Source organism: Photinus pyralis, unplaced genomic scaffold, assembly GCF_008802855.1.
Source record: "Photinus pyralis isolate 1611_PpyrPB1 unplaced genomic scaffold, Ppyr1.3 Ppyr1.4_LG9, whole genome shotgun sequence".
Taxonomy (NCBI): Eukaryota; Metazoa; Arthropoda; class Insecta; order Coleoptera; family Lampyridae; genus Photinus; species Photinus pyralis.
The window spans coordinates 9,504,958-9,525,852 of record NW_022170878.1 but is presented as its reverse complement, the minus strand read 5'-3'; the positions used below and the strand labels follow the sequence as shown (position 1 = coordinate 9,525,852).

At 37.8% G+C, this 20,895-nt stretch overlaps 1 protein-coding gene across 2 annotated transcripts; it reads left to right on the top strand.

Annotated features, from left to right (window-relative positions):
* Nucleotides 1–17,265: 17,265 nt before the first annotated feature.
* Nucleotides 17,266–20,162, top strand: LOC116181389 (probable cytochrome P450 6a21). Of its 2 annotated transcripts, none has more exons than XM_031501741.1 (7): nucleotides 17,266–17,284; nucleotides 18,290–18,524; nucleotides 18,569–18,858; nucleotides 18,909–19,045; nucleotides 19,095–19,316; nucleotides 19,368–19,628; nucleotides 19,676–20,159. In XM_031501741.1, exons 1-7 carry the CDS (start codon nucleotides 17,277–17,279, stop codon nucleotides 19,837–19,839), a joined length of 1,317 nt encoding a protein of 438 aa, XP_031357601.1. In that variant the 5' UTR covers nucleotides 17,266–17,276; the 3' UTR covers nucleotides 19,840–20,159. The 2 variants fall into 2 exon arrangements, with proteins under 2 accessions (XP_031357601.1, XP_031357599.1); XM_031501739.1 differs by lacking the exon at nucleotides 17,266–17,284 and adding an exon at nucleotides 17,927–18,041 and having other exon boundaries at nucleotides 19,676–20,162.
* The last annotated feature ends 733 nt before the right edge of the window (nucleotides 20,163–20,895 follow it).

The window sequence follows — 20,895 nt, the reverse complement described above, 5'->3', positions numbered from 1 at the left end:
TACGGATTAAACTTGAGAACTGTCAATGAACGACATGTTACATCGGAAATACTTCAAAGCGTGTTTACGACGTAACGTTCATATTTCCCAAACTGTTTCTATGTTATATGTCTGTTGAATTCATATCATGCGTATTATTTTGGAAAACTATCTGGATTTAATTTAACTAGGTAACTAAACAAGTCTTAATTGTGGGGTGTGGAAATGTGTCTTTAGGCAACGTGTTCTTGCACAATTCTGGATAAGGATTAAACGAGATTGTGATTTATTTTGGATCTAAGAACGGGGATGACAAAGACAAAGAGATGTATTCGTGCATCTATAAAAGACTTCTTTTCAATTAAAAAATTGAAGTTTCTAGAAATTTAAACTGTAAAGAAAGGTGGAAGGTAGTTGATATAAATTTTGGTATACTTCAATATTTTCATTTTCTGTATTTAATTGCCATCAAGGTGGTCAAAGGCGGAAGATCAAGAAAATCCATCCATCCAAAATCCCCAAAAAATGTCCGGGAAAACACTTTTCTTATTAATTTAGCTTCGTAGATTCCAAAACGTCTCGTATTTAGTCGATTCGACCTCTGAATCAAAGGTTATAGTCAAAAATTCAATTTTGAAAAAAAATTCAAGGGCTGTAACTTTTGATTTAGTAGCCCAATCTTCCAACTGGTTGAGGTAATAGATTCTGCAGGCGAAAATCTATAAGGAAATGATTTTTCTAGGTCGTTTTTAACAATTCATTTTTCTGACCCAAAGTATAGGCAAGTGTATAGACTTTGCCTTTTTACCGAAAATCGACTACCTTAAAAAATGTCCGGGAAAACACTTTTCTTATTAATTTAGCTTCATAGATTCCAAAACGTCTGGTATTTAGCCGATTGGACCTCTGAATCAAAGGTTATAGTCAAAAATTCAATTTTGAAAAAAAAATCAAGGGCTTTAACTTTTGATATAGTAACTCAATTTTTAAACTGTTTGAAGTTATACATTCTACAAGCTAAAATCTATAAGAAAATGTTTTTTTTTCCAGGACGATTTCAGAAAATTCATTTTCCCACACAAAATACAGGCAAGTTTGCCTTTGCATTTTCACCGAAAATCGCCTACCTTAAAAAATGTCCGGGAAAACACTTTTCTTATTCATTTAGCTTCGTAGATTCCAAAACGTCTCGTATTTAGTCGATTGGACCTCTGAATCAAAGGTTATAGTCAAAAATTCAATTTTGAAAAAAAATTCAAGGGCTTTAACTTTTGATATAGTAGTCCAATTTTCAAACTGTTTGAAGCTATACATTCTACAAGCTAAAATCTATAATGTTTTTTCCAGGTCGATTTCAGACAATTCATTTTTCCGACCCAAAATATAGGTAAGTGTGCCTTTGCATATTCATTCGAAAATCGACTACCCCAAAAATGCCCGGGAAAACACTTTTCTTATTAATTTAGCATCATAGATTCCAAAACGTCTGGTATTTAGTCGATTGGATCTCTGAATCAAAGGTTATAGTCAAAAATTCAATTTTGAAAAAAAAATCAAGGGCTTTAACTTTTGATATAGTAACTCAATTTTTAAACTGTTTGAAGTTATACATTCTACAAGCTAAAATCTATAAGAAAATGTTTTTTTTCCAGGACGATTTCAGAAAATTCATTTTCCCACACAAAATAAAGGCCTTTGCATTTTCACCGAAAATCGACTACCTTAAAAAATGTCCGGGAAAACACTTTTATTATTAATTTAGCTTCATAGATTCCAAAACGTCTGGTATTTAGCCGATTGGACCTCTGAATCAAAGGTTATAGTCAAAAATTCAATTTTGAAAAAAAAATCAAGGGCTTTAACTTTTGATATAGTAACTCAATTATTAAACTGTTTGAAGTTATACATTCTACAAGCTAAAATCTATAAGAAAATGTTTTTTTTCCAGGACGATTTCAGAAAATTCATTTTCCCACACAAAATACAGGCAAGTTTGCCTTTGCATTTTCACCGAAAATCGCCTACCTTAAAAAATGTCCGGGAAAACACTTTTCTTATTCATTTAGCTTCGTAGATTCCAAAACGTCTCGTATTTAGTCGATTGGACCTCTGAATCAAAGGTTATAGTCAAAAATTCAATTTTGAAAAAAAATTCAAGGGATTTAACTTTTGATATAGTAGTCCAATTTTCAAACTGTTTGAAGCTATACATTCTACAAGCTAAAATCTATAATGTTTTTTCCAGGTCGATTTCAGACAATTCATTTTTCCGACCCAAAATATAGGTAAGTGTGCCTTTGCATATTCATTCGAAAATCGACTACCCCAAAAATGCCCGGGAAAACACTTTTCTTATTAATTTAGCATCATAGATTCCAAAACGTCTGGTATTTAGTCGATTGGATCTCTGAATCAAAGGTTATAGGCAAAAATTCAATTTTGAAAAAAATTCAAGGGCCTGTAACTGTTGATCTAGTAGTCCAAACTTCAAACTGTTTGAAGTTATACATTCTACAAGCTAAAATCTATAAGAAAATGTTTTTTTTTCCAGGTCGATTTCAGACAATTCATTTTCCCACCCAAAATACAGGCAAGTGTATAGCCTTTGCACTTTCACCGAAAATCGACTACCCCAAAAAATGTTCGGGAAAACACTTTTCTTATTAATTTAGCTTCGTAGATTCCAAAAAAAGTCTCGTATTTAGTCGATTGTACCTCTGAATCAAAGGTTATAGTCAAAAATTCAATGTCTGTAACTTTTGATTTAGTAGCCCTGGTTGAGGTAATAGATTCTGCAGGCGAAAATCTATAAGGAAATGATTTTTCCCGGTCGTTTTTAACAATTCATTTTTCCGTCCCAAAGTATAGGCAAGTGTATAGCCTTTCCATCTTCACCCAAAATCGACTATCACAAAAATGTTCGGGAAAACATTTTTTCTTATTAATTTAGCTTTAGATTTTGTAACTCAATTTTATTTGTTTACCAAGGCAAATGTTACAGTTTCGGTGTGATTTATTAAGATTTTCGTTTATTTCTGAAAAATAAATGTAATTGTTTGAGATAGCTGGGCTATATTGATCTTTAAAAGAAATAGGTAGAAACTGATAAAATACTTTATTGGCTATCACCGATTCTATGCAGTGTTTATTGGTTAAAAAAGTTTTTCGAAATTTAAGTGTGATTTCCGTTTAAATACGGGAGACGCTTGTTGTTTGTATTTGAAGCGACGTTGCGGTCCGTTGGAAGAAGTTTTTTCGTTCCAAGTTCGAAGCTGCACTACTGACCATTAGAAGCAGTTTTTTGTGCACCTTCAAGCCCAGTTTATAGTTCGGTTGTAAAAGCTCTCGCCCCGTTTCGAAGGCGTTATTTACAAGAGGAAATGGAGTCAAGTTTGCCCACTTCGTGGCCAACTACGTTTTAAGTTGTAAACTGTCTCTAAGCTCGAGTGTGAAGGCTGTTTTGGTTTTCGTTTGCTATGTTTTCGAAGAAAGCGTTAATGCAAGCATTTGGAGTTAAATGAGGGATACGTTTTGCGAAGTATAAGGATAAACTTTGCCGCAATTGCATAGGAGAAAGAAAGCGGTAGGACTAAGTTTGTGTGTACATCACGGTTCATCCAGTATCTGTGGTTACACAAGTAGTTTAATGAATGATTTGGATGTAGGAACCTTATTCGGATAATTTGTTTCGAAAAGGAAAACTGTATGTAATTTTAAATCTTATTTGGTAGAATACCGCCAAAAATTTCAAATAGTGTTATTACGCTAGTCCTGGTTAAATTTTATGCACCAAGAAGCTTAGAAATCTGGATCTTTCTCTAATTGTTCATTTTCGTTGAAAAATAACCATAAGAGCTCAAAAAAAGAAAGTATCAAGAAAGCTACTTAGTTGTGCACTTGTTCCTGATTTTTGGGATATTATTTGACTAGTTGATGTGAAGTTGAGACAAATTGAAATTGAATAATTAGAAATGAGTACGTTCAGAATTCGGTTAAGAAGCGATAGAAAGCTCAAATTAATAAAATATTAACCGTTTTGAGCTCATACTCCTACTGAAAACTTCAACGGCGTAAAATAAGCAGATAATCGTTCACCTAAACCATTTTACGTTCCATGATGGTGGAATCAACCGATGAATTCAATTAAAGGCCAAATGGCGCACTTGAAAACAGAAACCGAAATAAATCTTCCGAAGGGATCCCCATCGGCTTTCCAAACACAAAACAGGTGTCCGCTTTGGCGGGAATTAGCAGCAAAACGCTCTCTGTCAATTATCATTTTGTGCGAGCTGCAACTAATAGAGTAAATACCCAACTTACGATACCTCGACACAAATACCATTTAATGAAACATGCACTAAACCCCCAAGAAGGCGCTATTCATTTCCAGTTAAACAACCGGAAGGGTTTACTTTGCACCCGCTGACATATGGAAAGCGCAACCCATTATGGCGGGCCCCCTATTTATACTCGAAATTAAAGCAAACATCGTCGGGTTTAATGAACGTATATATTCGAACATGTTATTGTTTCATCAACCTCTTCGCTTTTAATCCAAACACGGACGGGTCAAGTTTTTAGGATTTATTCGATTGCTTTTTTTGTTCGGGCGCGCGTTAATTTTTATGTTTGCGTTAAATCAATGAACTGGCTTCACTCATTTTTAGCGCATGCCAATCTAAATGAATTTAAAAAAAATTCAGCCTGTCTGTCTTTGCGTCAGCCCGTTGATTTAAGACGGAATTTATTTTTGACATCTCATGTTTAAAGTGAGTTTCTACGACAATGTTTGAACTCGAGTTGAAAAACTCCACTTTCTTCTCTAGGATGTACAATTAGCTATTGACTATCTCTTTCTCTATAAGAGGTTTCACTTGCTGAACCGGAAAGTTGAAATATTCCACTTACTAATTCGAGAGCTCAATTCAGTGCTTGATTCTCAGGTAAAGTTCCAGCTGGCTCAAGGAGGTAGGCCAATAGACCACAATTGGCAAGCGCTCGTTACACACCATAGTGGAGAGGGTAACCAAGTGTCTTGATCTGCTGTCAGATTTCGATCTCCCTGTTCCAGCTTCAATACTGAATGTTTGATTGTCGTATCTGCCCTTATGGGTAGAATACAGATGCCCTCTCTCTCTCTCTTAGCTAATAGACAGATTTTAGCGCCTTCCCCAATATCTGCTTCCCTTAACTGTGATCCTCCACGGCTGTATAGAAGGTATACTAGCTGCTTACCTTTATCCAGAAGTATTCTGAATTTCCAAGCATGATCTCTAATTCCTCGAGTTCACCAGAGAACTATGAGGATTTTCTATCCCCGTGATAATTGAATCATTCATTCAAATTAACATACAAGCATCTTTTCCAAATGACGCATTTTTTGTCTTTTAAAAACTGAAGGGGGAACTGTAACGGTAGCTCCAAAATTTGTTTTATTTTCTTGTCATGAATCGGAGGGAAATGTCATGACATTTCAGAAAGTTATCTTTTTAGTAGAGAACGGCAGCAGCGTGTTTCAGTCACTGTTTGGGGTACCACAAGAACAGTGCATGGACCGCTTCCATTTACAATTTATATCAAAGACAAGTATCTACAATAAAAAATTGAAATTGGTTAAACGAAAACATTGCAGTCGCTTTCTCGTAATTTACATTGTTACATCAAGCGCCACATGTTCCAGTATCTTCTACGATGTTGTGTTTTGAATGTCAAGTAGCCCAATTTATAAAAAGTGCGTCGAATCCCAAATTGATTACTACTCCACCTTCTTCTAAGCTTAGAATTGGTAATAATTAACTTGTTTCGTGTGTTCAGTGGAAATGACCGTTCTCTTTTAAACACACAAGAGCTTAAAATACAGAAACGGCCAATATTTATCATTCCTTTGAAGCGAGTTTCCCTTCGGCAAACCTGCGAAATATTAAAGAGACGTCATAATTCAAAGGCAGGTTGTTGCTATGCATCATATCTCGCACCTACACAATGTAAACGTCGAGATGGATCTACATCCCGGCGGCGGGCCCGCACTGCGGTGCAGCATCTGCCTACGATTATGAGCAGCTTCGATAAATTACATCTTAACTGCGAGGGGCGGAATGCGCCGCTCATTAGCAAAACGACAGAGAAGCTTATGACATGGTCCAAGTAGCACCTGAGACGCATCCCGATAGAGGTCTCTTCTTCTCGCGTACGAATAAACTACATACATTCCCATGCATGCACGTAGTAAAGCTTTAATCCTAAACCACCTAAAATACTCACTCCGAGCTGGTCATTAATTTCGTTTATGGCGCCATTGTGCATGTTTAAAATTTTATGATGATACGATACGTACTACCGTGCAGAGCAACGGCGCCGAAATGTGAGCCACGTTCAGACCATACAATATTACGCTTTTATGACACATTTTGGCTTTATTTATTTACGGCGTTTCCTTAATGAAATTTTTGACCTCTTTTCCTAACATAAAGGCGAGCGAACTGAAAACACTTGTCGTATTCGGGGTTACTTCGATTATGTTTTGTAGAATAATAAGGAACTGGAAGCTATAATGAACCATTTTATTTTACTATTACGAGCTATTTTTGTTCGTACGTGAGGCACGAAATCTCGGCACTGGAAAGTCTTAAAAATCTCGTTGATGTCTCGCCACGTCTCCCATTAGCGCATTTAGAGATGTCTGTGAAGTTGGCCTGGATAAAATAGCCCGGCAGCATCGCACCATGCTAGATCGTTAGTGCTTTGTTAGTGCTCGTTAGTGCCTCACAAGTTAACATAAGGGCTCAAACCGTTTTCTCAAAATAAAATTTTTTTTTGTTCGGGTCAACTTCACGTTTGCCCGGACAATGGCTCCAATTTGCATCAAATTTTGTAGATCGTTAGTGCTTTGTTAGTGCTTATTAGTGCTTCATAATTCAACGTTAGGACTCAAACCGTTTTCTCATAATACCTTTTTTATTTGTTCGGGCTAACTTCACGTTTGCCCGGACAATGACTCCAATTTGCATCAAATTTTATAAATCGTTAGTGCTTCGTTAGTGCTTTAGAATTCAACGTTAGAACCCAAACCGCTTTCTTAAAATACATTTTCCTGTTGGGGACAAACTTCATTTTTGACGTAGCTCTTTTCACATTGGCATGCAGCGCGATTCATCTATACGTACCGTCACCGTTCCGTTACCGCACCGTCAACGAAACGTAAAATATTCTCGTTTACAAATTTTGACGGGCCGGACGGTGACGTAACTGTGTAGTCTACAGGGTGATTCCTATAGTACCTGCCACCGTTTGGGAGCGTGTAGGTGGTGCGTAGGGGAGTATTTTGATATAGGACACTTGGGGTCGGAAATCTAAAATAAGGGTGCCAGAGCGAAATTTACCTTCTGGAATTTCGCGCCTGTAGGTAGGCAACCCAACCGGCCGGCGGTGCACACGGAGCGATCTCAGGCGGCGATGTGTGGCTGACACTTGATCAGAATTTTGTTTAACCCCACGAAATCCCGTCTGCAACGACGCGTATCAAGTGAATAAACACTATGGCAATAGTATAATAATAGTTGGCTAGATGTAGGAAGTGCATTGAGAACAACGGTGGCCACGTTGAACACTTGTAACCGTTATTGCTTTTGACTGTCGTTTTCCCTCCTTCCCTCCCATGTCGCTTCCTCGCGCTAACTCGCTCTGCATCGCTCCGCGCGAAACGTCGGTCGGTGGGGTTGCCTACATACAGGCGTGAAATTCCAGAAGATAAATTTGGTTCTGGCGCCCTTATTTTAGATTTCCGACCCCAAGTGTCCTATATCAAAATACTCCCCTAGGCACCCCCTATACGCTCCCAAACGGTGGCAGGTACTATAGGAATCACCCTGTATAGCTACTATATATACCACAACTGGCTCGTCCGCCATTTTGGAGCCCACTGACAATTGACGCTTGCAAAACACGTGCTTCTCATGACAGTAAGTTACCTTGGCAACATAACACAACACAGCGTAATATCTGACAGACTGTCAGTGGGCTCCAAAATGGCGGACGAGTCTGCTTTCTTAATCAACCGCTGTAGTGCAGCCTGACTATGTCTATAACCTTAGACTAGAAAAGAGAGAGGACAGGTAATACTTTCAATAAAACTGTGACCATTTGTCACCAAGGCATACCTGCCAGTGTCGTAACATACAAACAGCATTGTTGGGTGATAAAAATTATTCCTTTTATAGGACGAAGACGAATGTATATAAAATTTATTAAAACAGTATAGTAGAATTAATTATTTTGCTAATTGTAATAGTTGAGAATTATATATTCAAAATAATTCAAATTGGCCAATAGAAAGCCTTTAGAACGACGCGGTACACTCCGTGCTCCGAGAAAGTTCCATTAAGTGATTTCAAATGATGAAAACTATTAACAACATATTTTGCTACATACCATGTAAGGCAAGTACTGAATAAAAACGCAAAACGTAAAAATTATGAAAAAGACGGTTTGCTCTAAAATTTACCAAACAAATTTTTGCCTTTGAAACGAAATCACGGCGCTATGGCATTCGACTGCAAGGCAGTAGACCGCAAAGGGAATAGACCGCAAACGATAGGCCGTGGACATTAGGACGCAGACATTGAGACGCGGACAACGGGACGTGGACATTAGAACGCAAGCATCATGTAGATCACCATACAAAGCAGAGATTAGATCACGGGTAGGAAAATAAAAGGTATAACAAGTAAACCATGTTATTTTACTTATTTCATCTGTGTATGCGCTACAACGTCTAGTCCTAGTCTAGGATCTGTGTCCTAATGTCCGCGCCCCATCAGTGTCTGCGTCCCAATGTCTGCGTCCTAATGTCCGCGTCCAAATGCCTGCGCCCTAATGTTCGTTTTTATGTTCGGCGGTGTTTTGCGCCCCCCCCCTCCCCCCAACCTTCGTTCGACAACGGGAGTTGGCACTGATAAGGCCACTTTGACCACTGCCACAACACTTTTCATTAATGGAGATATACTTTTAGATTGTTTGAGTTCTAATTATACTTGTATTTGCTTTTGTTGTTTTATATCGATATGTTATTAATTAGGTACACATTATCTATTTATGTTAGGTAAACTTGTTTTGTAGAATTCTATATTTGGAGCATAAAATAGACTATAATTTCACTAATTCCTGAAATTATTACCTCTATTTTGCTCTTCACATTAACTATTTTAGTTTTGCATCTTTTCATCTTTATGTCTTTCTTGCATTTGGATACAAATGTCAATTTGTAATGTCTTAATTTATTTAATCGTACGATATATTATGTATAGGTACAATTTAATTTATTGGAAAGGTACTGTTCGAGCAAAAGTGAAGTGGGCCCAAACAAAAAAACATTTATTTAAAAAAAAAACGGTTTGGCTCCTAACGTTGAATTATGAAGCACCAACAGGCACTGACCAAGCACTAACAATTTACAAAATTTGATGCAAATTGGAGTCATTGTCCGGGCAAACGTGAAGTTAGCCCGAACAAATAAAAATTTTATTTTGAGAAAACGGTTTGAGCCCTTATGTTAACTTATGAGGCACTAACGAGCACTAACAAAGCACTAACGATCTAGCATGGTGCGATGCTGCCGAGCTATTTTATCCAGGCCAACTTCACAGACATCATTTAGAGATAATGTCCAATGAATGTAGCAACTCATGTTTAGTGTAGCAGGTGGTTTCTGCAAATTTATGGTCTGAAGAAATTTTTTTTTGCCCGGATTTGGGGCATGCAAAGGGGCATCATTTTTTATTTGTTTGTTGTGTTACATGAGCGAGCGGTCCTGAGTACGATCCTGACCATTTGATTGTGCCTTGAATCCTTTGAGTCGTGAGGTACTACGTGATTTTCTAAGGTCACAGAAAAATTCTTGCAGCTATCTGTTTTATACCAGGCTGTGAGAATCTGCTAAGTAGACGGATAAGTAACCAACGTGAACTTCAGTTACAGATGACCACGAAATTCATTGGGCGGGGAGGGGATTTCTTATTGGTGGACAAAGATTCGGAGTCAGCTACGGAACCCGAAAATCTTGACGGCGTAGGGTAATTTTTTGGGCGACACGCGGGTGCCATTTTGTTTTTGGAAAATTCGAGGTAGCGAAAACATGGACCTAGACCTGGTGAACACGGAGGCGGCAACCTAATATCAAAAATTCTTTGTGCAAGGAAGCTTTAGGATAAAGTCCAAAGAATTCGTTGGTCATAATGACAATTTTTCCACGTCTGGTTTGGCCAGAAATAAAGTCCATGTTTTTTTTAACCAGAACAGCCTGTATCTTTTACTGGGTGTTCTGTCTTTGCATTTTGTTTTGAAGTTTGAAAAAAATCGGTTCATAGATATTCGATCATTCCGGGACAAAATATTCCAATGGCAGGGTAGATCTTTCCGAGACAGGAAATTTTCTTCATGACTAATTATTCCGTTGTGCCATTTCCCGTGGGAGCAACCATTTCACACCAATCTTCTCCATGCAAATCCAATTTTTCCTTCTAGAAATATGATCAAAGCTTCAGGACAGAATTTAGCTCCATTCAAATCCTCATGCTGGGGCGATCCCTGGAACTATTGTTTCGTAGACGAATATTTCGGGAGTGATCATTCCCGGAGATAAACGGCAGAGAGCAATATTTTCGACGGATTTCTTCTGTAGAAGAGCAATTTTATTATTCTCAGTGTGAAGCTGAACGGGATAGAATTTTCATTGGAAGAGAAAGTTTCATAGAAAAATCCTCCTAAGCGACATTTGGAGTGATCCTTCTCTGCCCAAATGTTTCGTGGACGGATATTCAGGGAGCACTATTTACAAAGACGAATTTTGCGACTCATGGACCTCAAGCGAAGTTTTTTCCCAAAGCTAGTTTTAATTTTTCTTTTACACTTAATTTTCCTTTTTAAGGAAGTAGTTGAAGGAAATGGCCGCGTGGTCTTTCAGCGACCCCTGCTGGTAGCCTACGCAAATTTTTTCTCGGTCCGTAAATTGGGTACTTTAATAATGATTTGCTGTGCTACTTGATAGTGATCAACGGTCTAATAATCCCATGACCTATTCTAATACATTCGGGCGTATTTATCACGTGTGAAACTGATTTCGCAAATTTCCCAAGTTGGAAGATAACAGACCGCTTACTGTAGCGGAACTAGAAAACCAAACGCTCGTAACGGTAGCTTAAACGTCTAGTTGTTTTACGTGGGAATGTGGTTTGGATATACGGCGGTTACTTTTCAAATGCGTGCGAAAACTGGCGGCGCCAGTGAGTCGTGGGATATTGAGTGGTTGCTTACGTTGCAATTTTTTTTTAAATTTAGAGTCGTAGATTGAATGGGCGAATTCTCCTGGGAAGATTTTTGGGACGATTGTCCTGTAGACGAATTTAGCAGAAGCGGACCATTAGTCTAGAGACGGATTTCTGAGCACGAATTATCTGTGAGTAATTTTTTTCAGGGATAAATCTAAGAAGCCAGTCGCTACATAGCGCGAGTCAACGGATAATTACTCCACGTTGAGTCGATTTATTGCTGCCAAGCGTTCTGATTGGCCGGCAAAATTAGTTTTATTGGTGGAAAATGTTTGTGTTCCCGGACAAAAAAATTAAAGTAATGGGAAGTTGGCTGTTCGGAAAGAATCGTCAGACAATACCCGTCGTCCCACTAGCGAAGTTAAGGCTGTAAGTATAGCGTAGGGCGTATTTGATTTGTAGAACCACAAGCAAAGTTAAGTTATCCACCTGTAAGTTTAGCGCAGGGTGGATTCTATTTTGCAGTAGAGCTACCAGTGCAGTTAAGTTGGTCACCTGAAATTTATCGCGTAGTAGTATAAACATAATAATCGTTGTTGTTTGTACCCTAACATTCCGACTTGTGCGTTCTTGTGCGTCAAAGTAATAATAGTAATTATGGGGTCTCCTGTTGGTGACCTACGGAACAGAAAATTAGTCAGTACCCTAAGGTTTAATTTTTCCTAAGCAAACTTCTGAGTGTAATGTATAAGAAGAGCAAGATTATTAAATGCAATATTGTTCAGGAGCTGAACGTATGTTTTCCTTCTAGAAACTATTGAGTGTGTCGTGGAAAAATTTCCCATGGAGGCAACTATTTCATGCAGGTCCTCTCGGGAGCACATTTACGGCGATTCTTGTGTGGGTAAATTGGGTGAATTTTTCCAGGGAGGGTTGTGTCCGAATATTCTGAACAAAATTTTGCTAAGGGTAAGTTCCCTGAAGGAAGAATCTTTGAAAATCAATTCACACTGACCGTGACCAAATTCTTAGCTTCAAATTTCAAACTGCATTTTCCTATTCAATGGAATACTCCGAGGATTTGATCTCTTCCTCAATCACCACAGCTTTTTGAAGAATACTCTTCACACCTGTCGTATCAAGCGATCTTTCCTCAACTTGAGTAACCTTCAATTTCATTAATTTTGTCATTATTCATGTTTCTAATTAAACCCAACACCTGACACCCATGTAGTGGTTTTGCAAATAAAACAGGACTTTATTAGAAAACGAACAGATTAAAATCCTCCAAATGACACCTTGTCCACACTGCCAGCTCACTTGATCGTTACAATACAACTTTGAGATCAGTAGTTACTAGCCTCAATTCACCACGTCACTACAACTCGCTTATAAATATATAGCATTGGACGGTTTATTCGTTAGCGTTACGAGATTCACGTCAGATCAACAAAAACAGGGCAGAGGATCGATGAGCAAATTAAACAAGTCGATTCTCTGCTCAGGCAACGACCCGGCCAACCCCCCCCCCCCCATGCCGTCCACCAGAAGGAAGAAAAGCAAAGGAGCCCACTTGGAAACCCCAAACCAGAGCTCCAAGAGGCAGCGCCTGGAATCACGCGAACCTGAGCAAACTCCTCCCCCTAAAAAGGAGAGGATCCTTCAACTTGTCCTCCACAAGCAAGACGCCTAAGACTGCCCGCATCATCAAATCGGGAATTTCAGTCTCGCTTTCCTCCGCTGACGACTATAGGAGAGACCATCTGAATGCCGGCATCTCTACCAGAATCCCTTGCTACGCCATCTACCGTTCCGACTGGCAAACCAGCCAAGGTGACGGCACGGCGAGAGGTCCAGGAACCATCGGAATCGGAATTCTTTTTGGATGGTGTCGAAAACCCTGAGGAAGAAGCGATCCAGGTTGCCCCCGGCGCCTATTCTGAAGTGGGCAAAGCCGAAGCCCTTGTACCTAGATTTCCTTGAGGCCCAATGCTCCCCGGTCCTGGACGAAGACCCCACCCAGCGAGTTCGTTCCCACGTCAGGCGTCAGCTTGCGGACAAGCCTTAAACCTGCTCCCTTCCCACCAATTCGGTTTCCAAGCGCAACATAACACGATACACCATGTCATACGAGTTGCGGAGCATACCGATGACTTCTTCCTCGATATCTCCAAGGCCTTCGACTCGGTATGGTACCGCGGTCTGCTGTACAAACTTCGTCGATGGTCCAACTGGTGGCCTCCTTTCTGAAGAGCAGATCAAGATACCGACTTGTAAATCGCGGCCAAGGCAGATCGCGGCGGGCGTTCCTCAGGGGTCGGTGTTATCGCCGACACTATTTACCATCTTTGTGGCGGAGATCCCCGAGACTTCTGGCTAACTACGCGGACGATCTCGCAGTCCTGGCCCGCTCCAGGAATTCGCTTCTCGTGCAGCGCAACCTACAGAGCGCGGCAGATCGTATGGTACTCGAAATGGTGCATGATCAACCCAGTGAAGAGTACCGGTCGTTTTCTTCTCCAAACGAACGGCCCGCCCCGCAGACAACATCGCCCTATTCGATGCCGAAGTGATAAGAAGGGACTCAGTCAAGTACCTGGGTTTCAATCTGGATCGGAAGCTGCTCTGGAGGGCGCACGTTAGCGAGAAGCGGAGGATTGGAGACATCGCCATCGCCTGCCTCCACCCGTTGGTCCACAGGAAAAGTGATTTTTCGACGGACAAGTTGCTCCTTTACAAACAAGTCGTGCGCCCCGCCATGTGTGCGGACAATTCGCACCCGGATAATTCGCACCCGGATATTTCGCTCCCATGATATTTCACACCCTGGACATTTCGCTCTCGGATAATTCGCACTCGGACATTTCACAACTTGGACATTTCGCTCCTGGATAATTCGCACCCGGACAATTCGCACTCGAAAAATTCGCTCCCGAATAATTCACACCCGGACAATTCTGTAAATCTTTGGTTTATTAAAATTAAATATTTTTAAGAGGCTACTAGACGATTGCCTTTACAGAATGTATGTAGTAGTGCACATCTTGGTAAAGATCTACTTCATGGAAAAATGTTTCAAATAATAGTTATCTATTTGGTCTTTCATTTTCAACACATCGCTATTCTTAAGTTTTTCCATTTCTTAGATATAATCACGCTGGTTTTTTTTAAGTTGTATGAAGAGTCTAATATAGCTAAATCTTGTAATTTAAGAACACATAATTTTTATCTACTGCGCTTTCGTATTGAGAAAATAAGAATAGGTAACTGAAACGTCTTTTGTGGAGTAATTAAATACCTAATAGTTATACCTAGTTATAGTATATCAACAATATTATGTGTAATATTCGCTACTTTTGAGACGCTCTTAATATTAAAACAGAATCAACATAATATAATCCTGTATACAAACAAAGCGATAAGTCTAAAGTTAAAAATATTTACATTATAAGATCAAGATGAAAATAGAAAAAGGAAGTAATTTTAACGCTCCCTTACATAAAGATTTCTTAATGAACACACATAAAAAATTGTTCTTTATTTTTTTAGTTGAAAAGGGTGACAAAGGAAATGAATTAAATTTATTTTAGACAAAACGAGTATGTATAAATGACAATAGAACAATGCATTTCATAGATGGCACTAAATTTGGATAAGTAATTAAGATAATATTATAATTAAAGGTAAATTTGAAAAGACCCCAATAACAAAAATTGCACTTCATAAAGAAACAATAAAAGAAATATCGTAATGACAGCCCTTCTATTATTTCTGGAAGATGAATAGGGTTTATTACAAGGTAAAAGTAATTAGGTCCGAAAAATCAGATTTAAGTACGTATGACCACAACTAATTATTTTATTTCTGGTGATAGTGTTGTGGTGAGAGTGTGAGTTTTCTTAGAACCAGTTTTACGTTTCTTTGACCACATATGGCTATATGTTGATTATTGATGACCGGGTAAAATTACACTAACTGCTTATTTTTTTTCGCTATCTTTGCTACAACTATGGTAGTGAATGAACTTAAAAGTTTCTTTTTGACTTTCTTACTCTTATTTATTTTATAGTATGAAGAGACACATGGAAAAATTGTGGCAATTTTTTAAGAGATTGTTAATAATCAAAACAGTAAGGGTTTTGAAAATCTTGAAACGTTTTAGGAACAGGTCGATATTGATGATTTTTTCTTTTAAATGTTTGTAATTAATAAGTACCTATATACTTCCTTTTTAATTTTTGTATGGCATACCTAGTACTAAAGCAAAACCCTTAGCATTGGTAATTGCGCAACAAGGAAGATAGGACATCATTGGAAAGGCTTTCCTTTTCTGAATTTGGTGAGACTATAATTTTTTAGATTTGATATTTTCGAAATATTTTAAAAGTAAGTTGAGGGCGCGCTGTTGTTTATATCATTGGAAGGATGCCGATCACTATGTAATAGAAGCTAATGCGATCGTGCGTCAAAATTATGCAGTTGCAAGTGGTATAAAAAAGAGAAAACTTGTACTTGCAACGTCGAATGCACTGGAAATGAAACAACTAAACCAAAAAAATTACATATCCGAATTCAGAGATGGGCGACCTTACCAACGATGCATCATTTAAGATTTTAAGGGTTGCACTGTCAGCGATGCGAGACAAAGACATTAGTGAGCAAGTTTTATTTTAGACACTGCTTCCTTCCATGATCAATTTGACGTGCCAAAGCGTTTTTTGAAAATTATTTTAATTTACAGAAATATATATGTATGGTTTCTAATGCACCACCGTATATTATTTAGCTTCGGAGAAATAACACCAAAATCTCCCCATAAAAATTGTTATAATAATAAATGGGTAGATTTTGGTGTTATTTCTCCGAAGCTTCTTAAGCACCCCATTGAGAGTCATGGATCTTCACAATTTCAGTATATTATTTAAATAATAGTCATATAATTTTTAGCAAGATCAATTTTTTTCAAGATATTAATCAACATTTTTTGGTTTTTTCGTTACTTTACAGTTCTTATTTCTTTAATTTTACGGAAACTCTCAAGAATCTATTTGTTTTACGTTCAAATATGATTATAATTTACTTGATATTCTTTTAAGACAATACATACGTATTTCGTTATGTGTCCTTTAAATGGACGACATCGAAGGTTAGAGAACTAGGAAACTTAACTTGCAGCTATTAACAAATAATAATTGTTAAAATTTTATTTAGACTTTTATATTCCTATTGCAATATTATTTGTACGTGCTTAAAAGGTTTCCAAATGAAAAAAACCTTCATTGTGAATTGGTACAATAAAACTGGGTAAATAGGTTTAAGAAATGTCAGGTGACAGTTTTGCTGATAGACCGATACCAGCGTTTAGCAGCATCCGTCTACTTGTGAACATGAGTGCATGGACAATTTACATCACGGATGAGTGTCTTTTTACCTTTTTTTTTTGTTTTTTTTAAATAAATTTTCATTCATGGTACCTTTAGCAAGTGTTCTCATGTTTAATACGGAGATTACAATAAAATAAGTACTAAATTCCAGATTTTGAGTGATATGGATGCTATTAAAGTGACCTAATATCTCTACTGCTTTGATATGGTCCATTCCATTTAAAAAGGTACATAGGATTGTACGTATGAATTCTTGCCTCATAAATACTATTAAAAAAATTATTCCTCTACAAATTGTATGGCTATTGTTTAACTAACATAAATATTTAAGTGCCACATTAAAATGCCAAAATCAAGGAAAATATCATCAAAAATGGACTTGTCCCTGAGGCTAAAAGTTGAAATTTGATTTGTTACAAAAAGTTGATAATGTATATGAGATTTAGGCGGTGCAAACTATACGGACGCGTAACAATGGAGTTCGGTACAACGAAAAGGGGAAAGAGATACATAATCTATGAAGGATACATGTACCTCTTTGCTAAGAACCTTAAACTCCAAAACTGCTCATCATGGCTGTGTCGAGTGAGAAGAGCAAAGAAGGATCCATTGGCTCTTAGTTTAACATGCAATGCCAGGATCTGGGTCAACGATGACAAGGTAAGATTAGCTAAACCGAGCACTGATTTTGGAAGTGCAGATGGTTTCCAGTTTCAAAGCCCTTAATTGGGTATTTTATTAGTTAGGATATCGTCTTTTGACCTTTCGACTTTTTTATACGTAAGTTTCATCGTTGCTTATACCGTCGTCTAATGTTAGTTTTTAGGTTCGGCCCTCCCTTGCAAAAAATTTAGTTTATCAACCTCTTCAAATATCAATTTTACTCTGGAACCAACCACGGATATGGTCGTTGGCCTTTCCAGTTTTACTGCCCTTTTGGGTTTTTAATTGTTTTCCATCTATTGTAAGTTTTATAGCTATATAGTCTCTCCTCAATGATCTCTACCATCTTGTAGATCACCTGAAGATGACCGTTGGTCGAAACATGTAGTGTATCACTTCGTTTTATTAAATTATATGGGAACGGTTTAGAGAACTTTTATTCAATATTAATAAATGATCCCATTTAGAGTTTGAACACAAAATGGACGTCACGATTCCAAATTATACCTTAATATTGAAAGTATCCAAATTTTAAATGTAGGTATACGTCTATTACATGCACAAAGTAATAAAACGTTATATTGGTGAGTAATTTTGGAGATTTCAAGCTCTGAGTTAATTTAATACTTAACAGCCGACTTTCTATGTTAAAAGTCAACCATACACAAAATACCCTCTCAGGGGAGCGAAATTCTGGTGCGAATTATTCGGGTGGGAATTGTCCTACAACCAAAATTAGGTCGTCCTTTCAAAGGTAATCGTTGAAATTTAGCAAAGTAGACCTTTCCTTGCATTTTTTTCGAACCATGAAGAGTGTGAGCATTTCGTCTGAATAGTATTCATTGAATGCCATTATAAACAGAAATTGCAAATGTTTTATCGATCATTAAATAATTGATAATTATTATGACTATTTTCTAAGAAAGATTAAGATAAAGTTTTAGCTACTCGTTGGTAGTCCCCCGCTAACCATCGCCTACTAAAAGAAAATTTGGCTTTTAGGAAATACAATCGATATCGATACGTGGGTTTTTTTAACATGTGGTCACCAGCAATTCTGGTATGCGACCCGGAAATCATAAAAGAAGTACTAATAAGACAATTCAGAAGCTTTGGCGTTTGGATTCATGTACCTCACAATGTGGATCGTACGCTATCGTTAAATCCCTTTGTTCTGGACGGGGAGGTATGGAAAGATGTGAGAGGCAAACTGACCTCACAGTTTACTGGTGCAAAAGTAAGTGTTACTGTCATGAGTTGGTTTTCTTTATACTGTTCAAGATGAAAAACGTTATTCCGAATATGGTACATGTTAATGGCAGAATGATGGACTACATTAAAGGTCAACTAAGAGAATCCTGTGATGAGATTAATGTGGGAGATTTGTCCCTGAAATTTACGGGCGAAAGCGTCTACCATTATGCTTATGGAGTCGATGGCGGATCGTTCAGTGATAAATGCCCGCATCCACTGGAAGTTGCTGAACAGATTTGTACTAGAAACCAACTGGGCAAAGTAAAGCAAATGATTGCAATGATGTTCCCTAGCCTTGGAAACCTAATAAAATGCACGTAAGAGTAATATTGTCCCCATTTCTCTACATTTCATGACATTCCTGAAGTTTCATAGGTGGACCCATTACGAGTAGCTTTAAAGAAATGATACTATCTGTAGTCAAGTACCGAAAAGATAATGGGGTAACCTCTAAGAACTATCTGGACCATTTGAGTGAATTGAAATCAATGGGAGTACCTCACTGTGAGTATCTTTGGATTTTCACATTGACTACCACTTTACTTTCCTACAGTTACAAGTGAAGACCAATTAGTGAGTCACGCTTTTACGTTTTTTCTCGATGGTACCGAAACGACCGCGATAACCTTTTCGTGTACTTTACTGGAGCTCGCAAAAAATCCGGCCGTTCAAGAGCAAGTCAAACGTGAAATGGAACGCTCACTGAAACGACATAGTAACGAAATCACTTACGACGCTCTGCAAGAATTAGACTACACTGAATCAGTGATTTACGGTACTGTTGAGGACAGTCGGCCATCTGGCGCTTACAAGATTCATTTTTTAGAGACCTTAAGGTTATACACTGTGATACGATTGATGGGACGAGTTTGCCTGGAAGACGTGACGTTGCCCTCCCCATTCTTCGGGAAGGATGGGGAACATGTCAGGATCAGCAAAGGCACGCAAATATTTATGCCAATGGAAGAAATGCATCGAGATGCCACACACTATCCTAATCCGACCGAATTCAATCCAGATCGTTTTCAGGATAACACTCAACGTTCAATTTTTATGGGATTTGGCGACGGACCAAAGTTATGTTTAGGTACTTTGTGAGTGTTTGTTACAACCTGACTAACTCAAAAATTTTAGGCAAACCATTTGCAATGGCGGCGATCAAGATGGGATTAATAGCAATTTTGTCTGACTTTACAGTAGAATTAAGCGAGAAAATGGATCGTCCGGTGAAATCGGGAAATTGTAACATATTCTATTCACCAGAACCAGATATTTGGCTAAAGTTTGTGAAGGTGTAATGTGTTTCTAAACACTTATTTTTGCACATAAACAGTAATTTTAGGGAGTGGTGGGTGTTAGCAGCAACCATGTCATAAGCTGTACTATTTTATTCATTTATTATTATTATTATTATTAAACAGTAGATTATTTCATGAGCCCCTTCAACAAAGTTCAAAAAGTAAGGCGGTACAAAGATACATTTAAAAAAAAAACGCATTTTTTAATTCTAATTCTAATTTATAAGAGTCAGTCACAATCAATAGTTAAATTTTGATTCCAGGCCCTATATATTTTATTCTGGGTAAAGTAAAAGTCAAATAAATATCACCATGAAACAATTTAAAGTTAATTTACAGGGTGTTTTCTTTGTAGGTCTAAAGTTACAAAATTTTATATTAAAGAATTTCACTTTTTTTAAGTCGAACACCCTGAATATTTTTGTGTCATCTTTTAGCTCCTCCAAAAACAAATTTACTTTTGGTAATAATCTCTGATAGTTTTTGAAATTTCTTGGTTTTCCTGATTTCCTCGTCTTCTAAGATGATTAAATAATTTTTCAGAGATCTGTCCAAATATCTGTTACTGTTTAGAGTTTACGTAATAGTCTGGATGCCAAACTGGGATTTTTGACTTAACGTGGAAATGAGGTACGGTGAAGGTTTATGACGGTTTTTAGTTCGTGTCTACTTTGAGAATCCGTTTGATGCCACATTGACACCCTTGAGCAGTTTGAGAAATTCAAGATGGCGGCCAAAAAAGTCAGCAAAAAATACAAAAATTAAAGTTTTAAAAAATATGGGCATATAGCACATCCATTTTAGGGTTTTCGGGCCTTGTGAATTCAAATTTGCTGTTAAAATTTTTTTGGGGGCGTTTTGGTGGAGTGGGGGCTGTTTTTGGGGGGTTGGTTTTTATATTTTTTCAATATTAACGAGTCGTACATCAATTTATATGTTTTTATGAATAAGAATCTCGAATTTCAGATCAAAATAGGTACAGAAACTCCTATTTGTTAATTATTTTTGGGGGGGGGGGGGGCTGCTTGAGGGGGGAATCTGGAACTACTGAATAAA

Bases quoted from the DNA above. Each gene is read 5' to 3' on its own strand.
- LOC116181389 (XM_031501739.1), top strand. From the start codon at position 17,932: ATGTTAAAAGTCAACCATACACAAAATACCCTCTCAGGGGAGCGAAAT. The intron at 19,317-19,367 runs GTACTGTTGAGG...TTCATTTTTTAG, and splicing joins CACTGAATCAGTGATTTACG to AGACCTTAAGGTTATACACT. The intron at 19,629-19,675 runs GTACTTTGTGAG...CAAAAATTTTAG, and splicing joins CGGACCAAAGTTATGTTTAG to GCAAACCATTTGCAATGGCG.